Source organism: Anopheles aquasalis, chromosome 3, assembly GCF_943734665.1.
Source record: "Anopheles aquasalis chromosome 3, idAnoAquaMG_Q_19, whole genome shotgun sequence".
NCBI lineage: Eukaryota > Metazoa > Arthropoda > Insecta > Diptera > Culicidae > Anopheles > Anopheles aquasalis.
The window spans coordinates 33,642,696-33,654,095 of NC_064878.1; the positions used below are offsets into that span (position 1 = coordinate 33,642,696).

The window sequence follows — 11,400 nt, forward strand, 5'->3', positions numbered from 1 at the left end:
TGCACTGAATGTTGTTCGTTTTTTCACTCGAGAACTTTCGAAACTTTGATACTGTTGTGTATGTCGCACTTCCCTGATGTTTTTTAAATGCTATGTGCGGTCATTAGTAGGTATTATTCAGTTATTAATAAATATCCCAATGATTTATCTAATAGCCCTCGAAGTTATTTTGGACTGGGCAACAATTTGTTACTTTGTATACTTCATTTTTCCGAGGTATACCATTCAACAGAAACGCATTAATTGTAATCAGCTTGTACCATCGCCAAGCGTGTCTGTTTTTCTCTTTGCTATGTTCCCAAGGAATGGAAGAAGACCTAAGTTGGAGTGCGGTAAACCCACGCAATAAACACGGTCGTTTCTTCTTCTTCACCTTTTGCAGCTTCGCATATATCTTCACCACTTTGTCTCTTTTTGCTCTTTCCCTTTCGCTCTCTCTCCCTCTCTCTGCAGCTGCCGGGAGCACGGTAATGGTGGCGCTAGTGAGCCCTTCCTTTCTTCTAAACACGAGTGCTTGACCTCCAGCACCTTAATATGGAAAAGTGACCACACGCAAGAACTGCAGCAGGGAATCGATGTGGAAAACAACACCCTTTCGATTTTCCCGAAATAGCGCTTCACGTACGTCGACGTTGCTTTTGTTGCGCGATTAATTCAAAATCGTTTTTCACTGTTTCACTCAATATTTACAAGAGCGCGAGTGGCCGCCTCGAAACCAGCTCTGAAACTAACCACCACAGAAAGCGTAGGTACGGTTTTAGCCTCGCCCAACGTAGTTCTCACGAACACACACAAGTCGGATCACGTTACACAACAGAAACTTTGCGTGGCATCGAAACGGAATCAGATACCCTTGGAACTGCGTAATGAGCAATACTCTGAATACCGAAAAAACCTGAAATGATAGATTAACAATTTCTGATTCTGGCCGATCACGTAGAATTAACTTGGATTTTCCTACAAACCGCGAGATCGTTTCAAACAAGTTCCGGCCGCACGGAGCATTGATGGTATTGGTGAGTGCGCGTGCGCCTTGCTTTGAGGGGTGAATTTTGTTTCATGCTTCAACCTAAACCTAAATTTAGGTTAAACCATCACCACATAAACACCAACAGGAAAATTAGAAGAACTTTTATTATATTTTTGTAACTCTAAATGTTAAGTGATATTATGACTCTTTCCCTGAATAGCAAAGATACAAGACTAACCCCCAAAACCTTCTTCTCCTGACAAGTTACTGACTGGTTGATGACGCATCAAATGGGTATACGAAGGCGGTCTTCACGAAACAGTGTAAAAAAGACCGTTGAAGCAAAACAGCGACTTGCCTGTATGCGTTTCAGCTCTGTACAGTTGTGGTGGTGTGTAATAGTAACTTGAGTTTATCAAAGAAATTTTGTTTTCAAAACATCTGGGGCCGGAAGAGACGTTTCAGGAGATGAATCACCTGCTGAAAACAAAACATAGGTGCTTATTCTGTAACTTGCGATTACGATGGCCTCTAGGCGATGAGTCATTTGGTTCATTTTGTGTTCATTTTTGTGATCGACAGCTGGCGTTTTGTTTACATCGAGCATCGAGCATCTGAAAAACGGTTATAACGTCCTGATTATGCATTAATAATTTCTTTCTGCTAATCGTATACTATTATAACAAAGGTTAAGTCGTTTTTGATACAGAAAAATCAAGTTAATTCACAGTTTTTTTTACTTCAAACTGTCATTTTGAATTGTTTTTTGTTTTCGAAACGTTTCGAAATTCGCATGAATCATCGAACGCCTGAGGCCATCGTAATCGCAAGTTACAGAATAAGCACCATAATTCCACCGTAGAAACTGTTATTCTGTGAATAGTTAACCATCTGCGTTTAAGTGTGCACGCAAAATCATGAATCGCATATTCGAAGCTGGAATTAAGTTGTAAGGATAATTCTTAAATAATGCCCATGGCACACTTCTGACCTTGTGCAGAAAACCAGGCTGCTACCGTTGTGTTTTTTTGTTATCAGTAAAATCACGAAATTGCATATGAAGATGGCTCGAAGAACGTATACGGTATAGGTTGTTTTAAATGCTAATAACTCCTGTAAAAAGTACATTCAAAAGGTGCCCACCATTCAAGAAATTGTCCGATAATGTATTAAAATTTTAACACAAACAGCTCGCACAACGAATAATTCATTGTTTTCTGGTACAAGTTATCAAACAATTTTATAATAAAGTTGTAAATTTAGGTGCTTATTCTGTAACTTGCGATTACGATGGCCTCAGGCGTTCGATGATTCATGCGAATTTCGAAACTTCAACTCTTTGTTTCGAAACGTTTCGAAAACAAAAAACAATTCAAAATGACAGTTTGAAGTAAAAAAAACTGTGAATTAACTTGATTTTTCTGTATCAAAAACGACTTAACCTTTGTAATAATAGTATACGATTAGCAGAAAGAAATTATTGATGCACAATCAGGACGCTATAACTGTTTTTCAGATGCTCGATGCTCGATGTAAACAGAACGCCAGCTGTCGACCACAAAAATGGACTCGACATGCAGGCGATCGTGAACACCAAATGAACACAAAATGAATCAAATGAATCATCGCCCAGAGGCCATCGTAATCGCAAGTTACAGAATAAGCACCTTAATTTAATTTCCGTTTGTTATGGGGCGTTTACACGTAACGATTTTGATCGAACGATCTGGTTGGACGATCTAGATCGTTGCGTGTAGACGGAAAAATTTGACAGCTCTCCGAACAAAACCAGATTGGCTGCGATATCGCAACCAAAGTGTCTATAGGAAACAGGTGAAGTCATCCCGAACAAAATCGCTCGCGACGATTAGAACGAATGAGAAAAACTGACAGTTCGTGCCCTTGTTTTGGTTGCGTTGGAGACGCTGTATTCGCTTGGAGAAGTAAGAAATCCGTAAAGAAAGTTCAAGGAACTGCTCGTTTGATCTCAAATTTGGAATGTATCAATTAAACAGGCAAAAAGACATAATATGCCTGATAAAACCATTGAACTTTACCGGAATCAAACGCACGTTGGTTTGGTGATGAACGTAAACAGCTGTCAGTTATTTGACATTTGGTGCTTTATGTCAAATTGCTATGACTTCACCTGTTTCCTATAGACACTTTGATCGCAACAAATAAAGCAACAGGGCATTATGATCGGTACAAATTCAGGGGAGTCGTATGAAATTTGATTTTTTTGTTGTTTTATTCTAGACCAGGGACCTTCGTTGTTGTTCGCGCTATTTTTACCGCGCTATTTTTACCGCGCTATTTATTCGCGGTTCCTTCGCGCTATTTATTTTTAAATTTATTGCCCTTTACAGCGCCTCTAGACGGTGAAACGATTCTCAGGTTCAAGAATTTGCTCAATTTTGCTGAACCTGGCCCGAGCCTGGCCCGAGAATCGCTTTGCTGTCAAAATAACAGGCAATGACAGATAGTTTGACAGGTAGCTCAGCTGAGTCTCAGGCTCGCTGTATTCTCAGTTTCTACACGGGCGAAAGCATTCTCGATTCGGATTTGTATGGATTTGACAGTCTCAATTCTCAATCTCTTCTCATTCTCTTCTCAATCTCGGCAATTCTCACTGTCGTCTAGATGCGCTGTTAGTCTGGTAACGTTTTACGTTTCGTGTGGCCCAGCCTTAACCGTATGTTGACAGATCGATTATTTCATTACGCGATTCAATTTGGTCCAAAATATCTAAAGCAAGTATTTAGCTTTTATAAACTGTTTGACACACCAAACTTTTTAATTCCAAGCATCGATTTCTAAAAACACAATATGAGCGGAAATCTCTTTCAAAAGTATGGTAATCGCTACATCTCGGTAAGAAAATGTAACCTTATTTTGTCCCATGAAATGCGAGATAATCAACGACAAGTGATGAAATTAATGGCATCTTAACGTTCTGTCACTTGCAGGTATTTATGTATTCAATAGACTTTTAATCGTTTCTTTTGTAGGTACTAAGCCGTGTGTGGGCCGGCGGCAGTTCGCAAGTCATTAAAAACTCTGAAGAAACTCTGCGAAAAGCTCTAGAGCTAAAATTTCCAAAGGTAGTTACCAAGGACAGATAGCCTTTTTAGTCGTGATTGATGGCTACTTAACAATTATCTTATCAACCTTTGAAAATGGGCTCTTATTCACCAGGCTAAGAACATCGTCGTTACTGATATGTCTGGCGGATGTGGATCAATGTACGAGATTTCTGTTGAAACAACGGAATTTAAAGGCTTATCCACCGTAAAACAACATCGATTGATCGCGGAAGCACTCAAGAATGAAATAAGGGACATGCATGGCCTAAGAATACACACATCGATCGGAGAGTAGACAAATTCAAAGAACATACCTTATTTTCGTGGTTAGCACAGAAACTTTTCACCGAAACGGATGATTAAACTTTGCTGATACTATTGTTGGTCCGAAATGTAGTTCTTATTGCGCGCAACCCTTATCGGTTGTAGAGATGAGTGTAGGATGAGACGATTTTGTGGCTATTCGTGCGGTTGAAACGTTAACAAAACAGATGTGAGCCCTTAAGCTACTCACACACTGAATGCGTTCGTATCGGCACTTATGGCTAGCAACGGTATTATGAGTACCGTGATATGAAAATATCGGCAAAACGGTAAGAGTGTTTCTACACTGCGCAAAAGTTTTTAATGTTGCGTCAAAACTTATAGGATTCCTATGGAAATATAAAAGAATCGCTGGTAAAAGACTAAAATAGGCCCCCCTCACGGTGAGCTACTGAGTGACCGAAAAAATCGCTAATTTCTATATTTTTGGTAGCCAAATCTCCATTATAATATGCGCAAACGTAAATTAATGTATTAGGGAAGGGAGGAGGGGTGAAAAAAAGGTAAAACGGGTCGACTGCCCCCGTGAACTCTCCGCTTAACTGTCATTGTGGGATTTCGCCAGTATAAATTGGCAACCATTTTAGCAGGGTTGCCGATTTCCTACCTAGCCAATGCGCCAGAAAGAGAGAGGCCAACCTTTGAAAGAAAGGCACAGCTATAGGTTACCAAGGCGAATTGAAAGTAGAGGCGAATTCGTTTTGAAAATTCAAATTTCAAACTAACGGACATGCAACCACGCGCACGACTTATAAATTGTCGAGATCAAGCTAGCTTTTGTCCTTATGCTCAGCGTGTGGTTTCTGTCCACACTGAGCTGACCTTTGGGCACCTCCGTTATCGGTTTGGAGATGTACCGCCCCAGTCAAACTCCGCACCTGGCAATGTCCTGGCAATGAGCTTGAAAATGCTGTCCAGATGGCTTAGGTGTCGCGGAGTGGTCGGTGCAGGGTAGCCAGCTGGCCAGCGGAGGACGCGCCACGAGTGCGCTAGCAACCGGCCAGCCGTGTGTGACGACATGGCTGAACGCTGAGCGAGAAACCATGGTGCATTGGGCACACGAGCCAACCGCCGATTCAAATGGGGGGGGGGCAAATAAATCAACGCCATCTGCAGAGGCCATCACAGCGACCGCCAGATGGCGTCGTATTGTTTACCAACAAACCGGCCATGTTTCCTCGGGTCGGCATAGCGGAATATAACTATCTCTTTCACTCTAGTGACTTACGCATGCGCCTTGCTGTTCTTGCATTTGTATCGTTTCGTACGTTTGACAGGAAGCAGCTGATCGATAATTATGCTCTTTCTCTTTCGTTCATAGTTTGCTCTCTTTCCATCTTTTTGAATTTTATCGTTTTCATGACGTTTATAAGGGTGGGTTTAAAGCTGGGCGTTAATTAAAATGAATTTCGCCGGGGAAAATGAAACATAAACGATAAAAAAGTTCACGGGGGCAGTCGACCCGTTTTACCGAAAAAAATACATTTAGGTGCTTATTCTGTAACTTGCGATTACGATGGCCTCTGGGCGATGATTCATTTGATTCATTTTGTGTTCATTTGGTGTTCACGATCGCCTGCATGTCGAGTCCATTTTTGTGGTCGACAGCTGGCGTTCTGTTTACATCGAGCATCGAGCATCTGAAAAACAGTTATAGCGTCCTGATTGTGCATCAATAATTTCTTTCTGCTAATCGTATACTATTATTACAAAGGTTAAGTCGTTTTTGATACAGAAAAATCAAGTTAATTCACAGTTTTTTTTACTTCAAACTGTCATTTTGAATTGTTTATTGTTTTCGAAACGTTTCGAAACAAAGAGTTGAAGTTTCGAAATTCGCAGAAATCATCGAACGCCTGAGGCCATCGAAATCGCCTGGTACAGAATAAGCACCTTAATCTGTTAAAAAGCGGTTCTTTCAGTCACTCAGTAACTCACCGTGAGTGGGGGCGCCTATTTCAGTCTTTAACTCTATGTGTAAAAGCCAAGAAAGCGGGGTATCATTACCAGCGATATTTAAAAATGGTTATAAGTTTATTGAATGAAAATTTTAACTCTACATAACTACTTCTTATAGTATTCTAAAATGTAAGGCAAATACTTTGTTGATTTTTCCATAAAATTACGATTCTTGGTTACTGAAATGTCTAACTCCATTTATCATTACAGATCATTAACAGTTCCATGCCGCGTCATGTTATGATCGAGGTTTACCTTTTCTATGAAAATCTAAGGAATATTATAGCATGTTAAAGATTTTGCAGAAATCGTATATTGGACAATAGGCAAAAATTCAAATATTATTGGCGTAACAACTTTTTAAACTGGTTTTTAAACTGCATAGATCAACAATAGTTAGTCTAAATACCGGTGCGGGTTATGAAAGTACTGCGAAAATTTACAACAACAATAAACAAAGGTAAAAGACTGAAAAAGTCCTCCCCACTCACGAAGAGTTACAGCGCCTCTAGACGAGAGTGAGAATTGCCCGAGACTGAGAAGAGACTGAGAATTGAGACCGTCAAATCCATACCAATCCGAATCGAGAATGCTTTCGCCCGTGTAGAAATAATGAACTGAGCATCAGCTGAGCAAGCTGTCAAACTATCTGTCATTGCCTGTTATTTTGACAGCAAAGCGATTCTCGGGCCAGTCTCAGGCCAGGTTCAGCTCAATTAAGCAAATTCTTGAGCCTGAGAATCGTTTCACCGTTTACAGCGCCTCTAGACGGTGAAACGATTCTCAGGTTCAAGAATTGGCTCAATTTTGCTGAACCTGGCCCGAGCCTGGCCCGAGAATCGCTTTGCTGTCAAAATAAGAGGCAATGACAGATAGTTTGACAGGTAGCTCAGCTGAGCCTCAGGCTCGCTTTTTTCTCTGTTTCTACACGGGCGAAAGCATTCTCGGTTCGGATTTGTATGGATTTGACAGTCTCAATACTCAGTCTCGGGAAATTCTCGCACCGTCTAGATGCGCTGTCAGGCTCGGGAAATTCTCGCACCGTCTAGACGCGCAGTTACATCTTTTTAATAATAAAAGCTATTCTAATGTATGCGGAAACGTAAATAAATGGGTAAAAGACTAAAATAGGCCCCCCACTCACGGTGAGCTACTGAGTGACCGAAAAAATCGCTAATTTCAACATTTTTAGTAACCAAATATTTATTAAATCGATTTCGATGGCCTCTAGGCGTTCGATGATTCACGCGAATTTCGAAACTTCAACTCGTTGTTTCGAAACGTTTCGAAAACAATAAACAATTCAAAATGACAGTTTGAAGTAAAAAAACTGTGAATTAACTTGATTTTTTCGGTATAAAAACGACTTAACCTTTGTAATAATAGTATACGATTAGCAGGAAGAAATTATTGATGCATAATCAGGATGTTATAATCGTTTTTCAGATCAAACCGTTCAAAGTCGATGCTCGATGTAAACAAAAGGCCAGCTGTCGATCACAAAAATGCACTCGACAGTAGGCGATCGTGAACACCAAAATGAACACAAAATGAACCAAATGAATCATCGCCTAGAGGCCATCGAAATCGCCTGGTACAGAATAAGCACCTAAATAATGTTAGTAAATCATAGAATTTTCCCGATGAATTCCATAATATTTTACGGGCTTTTTTGTTTTCGTTTACTACTTTCTGTGTTTAACTTATAGTTAATTTCAATATTATTTATTCCCTTTATCTTATAATGTATGAAAAATGTAAGTGTGTCTGGAATTATGTTTTAATATAAAGCTTTTTCTTGGCGTTTTAGTTCACATAATGTTTGTAGTATGTTCATGTATCTTCAGTTGTTAATACAATCACCGATTATTACGAAATAACCTACGAGGTAATCGGTTCAACAATGATGATTACACTTTTGATAAAGCAATCACACAGATTTATTATTAAAATTTTTTCGCTGAACTATGCCTAAAGATAACAAAAAATATCCTTAAAAATTCGAAGCCCTCCATTCAATAAAAAAAATAGTTACGTATCTTTTTCATAGATAGAATACTGGACGGGAGTGATTTTAAGCTGCTCTATTTTTGAAATCAGCTACGAAATGTTACCTGAACTAGTAACCTTAAGGTGTTAGCCAAGTGTCTAAATAATCAATAAGGTTGGATTTTGTCTCTATGCTTTCCCATTACATGCTAAGCCATATACTTTGCCATTATATTCGTGAAATAGGGTATCTATGTATTACGAATATTCGAAACGTTTTTCTGACGGATTTTTATATTTTAATGTACAATTCGGTATAGAATGCTGCATTGTAGTGTGGTGACACAATATAAATTGGCCTACAACTAATTATTAAAAAAGTTGGTAAGTATATTAAAAAAGTCATGAAAGTTCTGGAACATTTCGAATTTGTGATGTATTGGGTTGGGAGAAAGTAATCCATTATTTTTAGGTGAAGTTCAAGGATTTATTTAATATACCTCCAATGATCCGGTTTACATTAAATATGAATCGTTCTGTTGGTTAATTAGTTCCCTTTTTTAATGATAAATTCATTACCACTTTGTCATAAATAGTTTGTTTGTTATCGGCGAAAAACTCGAACAATCGATTATCACAGGCTTTTCGTGATTCCAGTTACTTACTACCAAGAACATGTTGTAATGCATAAACGGGATGGTAAACAGTTACTGCATGAATTCAACTAAGTGTGATGGGAACATTCCAACGAAGCTCTTGGTGTTTCTGACAAGCCATTAAACACTCGTGTTGCTTTGCGTTGTGCTTATCGAGCACGACACCGATTCTATTGACTCATTCTGTCCATTTCTGATCGACGAAATGCTAGCTTCACCGACCCGACCGATCTTGAGAGATAAATAAAATCATTATAGGACCAAACGCACCGCAGAACCTTCTTGGAGGTTTAGTCGCCATATGAGCCGTTTCAACGCAATTTGAGCACGATTTTTTGATACATTATAGTGCCTTGCCCGTGCATATGCCTCAATTATGACTTACTCATTCGTCTAGATTTCGTAAATGGAAATTCGATCCATCATTTTTTTGGAGTCGATTGATCTGGTACCAAATCTCCAGCGAATTATTTAATCCACCTTTGTTCCAATGGCAATGAAAAGTTTTATGATCGATTAGCTCTGGCTACTAACATGCCCGTTAACTCCCAATATGTTTATGATGTTATCGCCATTCTCAACGTTAAACCTTTCTTGATTCTTGTTTGTTCTTGTTGGCTTCCATTTTCAAGAGGCTTCCATCTTTAAGGGGGGCTAAGGTGTTTCATTTTATTAAATCCAATATTTTAACATTTTTCCATGAATGTCGAGCCTTTCATGAATATTGTGTGTTTTTGTTCTTTTGATTAATCGAAGCAAAACTGGCAATGTTATTGATTTTTTTAAATCGCGCCTCATGTATGATCCAATTGTTCCAAAACTTTGGTTTTAAAAGTCAGTGCCCGTCGTAGCATAGAAACTACAGAACCGATCGATTTGAAATTTTAAACACCTAATCTGTACGCACTGTTTGCCAGGTAGCCCCGTCGAGTTTTCGTCGAGCCGAAGCGGGGCTTCGGTATTTAATTTTTTTTTGACAAATTTTTTAATATTTTTTCCTGAAAGCTGATACTTTCAAGAGTATTGTGTAAAATTGTTGGATCAATCGAGGTAAAACTGACAAAGATACACATTTTTGAAAATCCGCGTTTCATACAATGCTCCATGCATCACGCTACTTTGAAGAGCATTTCCCAAAACCAACGTTTTCAAAGTTGGTGCCCATCGTAAGGTAAAAACTACTGAACCAATCGATTTGAAATTTTTAACACATAATCTCTACACTATTGGCCAGGTAGCCCCGTCGAGATTTCATAAAAATTTAAGGTGGTTTCACATCGAGCGCGTTTTTCAACACGCCAGAGTTGGCGTTTTTTTACGCAAAAGCTTAAACTCGCTGATCGGGATTGCACGCAGATCGATCGAAAACACACGAAATATATCATCATCTCAATAGCAGAACCTTATTGAATGATCAAAAACAGTTTAATCTACACACAAATAGCAAAATACAAGTGCAACGCTGGATTGTTTGCGTACCCTCCTACAGCCGTTTCAGAAAACGCCACAATTTGTGGATTTCACATACATTCTTAAACGAAAACGCTAACTTTAAGCTCTTTAAGCATCGAAACCTCCGAAAAATAGCTAATTTCATTTAAATTTTGACCACTTCCATATATTTTGGTTTGATACAAAGGGGGTTTGACCACTTGCGTCAAAAAACGCTCGTAAAACGCTCGTACAACGTTCTCGATGTGAAACCAGCTTAAGGATAAGATGAAGTGCTTAAGGATAAGCGGAGCGGAAAGTCGTTTTACATTATTACTTGAGCAACTTTTACAACTTCAAAACTCTGCCAAAACTCGAAAAAAAGGAAATTCAACAAAAACTCGACGGTGCTGCCTGGATGAACTTAAAATTTATCAAAAGAATATTGATTTGTATTTTTTTGATGGGCCATCACGTAGCTACGATAGGCACCGAAAAAAGTACCTTTTCGCAGACGCACATTCATAAATTTGATGCCATGGATGAAGTTTTTAAAAAATCTTCTCCTAAATAGAACTAGATGTTCGTGATACAATGCTACGGTTTCTTCACAAAAAATTGTCAAAGCCATTGAGCCATTTTTTTACTCGTATAACCTTAGCCCCCCTTAACTTAACGAATCGTATAAAAAAAGTACTTTTATGTGTAAAATTTCTTCTTTACAAAGGTCATAAACATCTATGTTTTAGTTTAATGCGTGACGATGTATCGAGCACTGAAGCATTCTAATTAAAAAATAATGGATTACTTAAATCATCGATTACTTTTACTTTAAAAATAAGCGATTAAGAGTTTGCCCTTCGTTGCTATCGGCCGACTGCGTAAACATTGAAAACTAATACAATTCTCTGCTGCATTCCGCTCCGCACGCACCGCTACGTACAACGTTTGTAGGACCCTTGGCAATTTCATACATTGTACCAGA

The 11,400-nt window shown here is 38.9% G+C and overlaps 3 protein-coding genes across 5 annotated transcripts in view; 1 reads left to right on the forward strand and 2 right to left on the reverse strand.

The window, feature by feature from the left end:
* Positions 1-4,681, reverse strand: part of LOC126575858 (xaa-Pro dipeptidase) — a 42,851-nt gene extending 38,170 nt beyond the window's left edge. The window contains exon 1 of one of the 2 annotated variants that reach the window (XM_050236843.1): positions 4,371-4,681. The gene's annotated coding sequence lies outside the window, so the exon portion shown is untranslated. The remainder of the gene's footprint in view (positions 1-4,370) is intronic. The other variant, XM_050236844.1, reaches the window with a different exon arrangement.
* On the forward strand, positions 3,510-4,408 carry LOC126575921 (bolA-like protein 3). 2 transcript variants are annotated; one of them, XM_050236941.1, is made up of 3 exons: positions 3,510-3,629; positions 3,982-4,074; positions 4,169-4,408. In XM_050236941.1, exons 1-3 carry the CDS (start codon positions 3,540-3,542, stop codon positions 4,349-4,351), a joined length of 366 nt encoding a protein of 121 aa, XP_050092898.1. In that variant the 5' UTR covers positions 3,510-3,539; the 3' UTR covers positions 4,352-4,408. The 2 variants fall into 2 exon arrangements, with proteins under 2 accessions (XP_050092898.1, XP_050092899.1); XM_050236942.1 differs by lacking the exon at positions 3,510-3,629 and adding an exon at positions 3,641-3,844.
* A 3,239-nt stretch (positions 4,682-7,920) lies between the features above and the next one.
* The window catches only part of LOC126575807 (uncharacterized), an 80,317-nt gene continuing 76,837 nt past the window's right edge, over positions 7,921-11,400 (reverse strand). The window contains exon 21 of the mRNA XM_050236696.1: positions 7,921-11,400. This exon is cut by the window's right edge and continues 273 nt beyond it. The gene's annotated coding sequence lies outside the window, so the exon portion shown is untranslated.

Bases quoted from the DNA above. Each gene is read 5' to 3' on its own strand.
- LOC126575921 (XM_050236941.1), top strand. From the start codon at position 3,540: ATGGATTTGACAGTCTCAATTCTCAATCTCTTCTCATTCTCTTCTCAA. The intron at 3,630-3,981 runs GTAACGTTTTAC...TTTCTTTTGTAG, and splicing joins CTAGATGCGCTGTTAGTCTG to GTACTAAGCCGTGTGTGGGC. The intron at 4,075-4,168 runs GTAGTTACCAAG...CTTATTCACCAG, and splicing joins TAGAGCTAAAATTTCCAAAG to GCTAAGAACATCGTCGTTAC.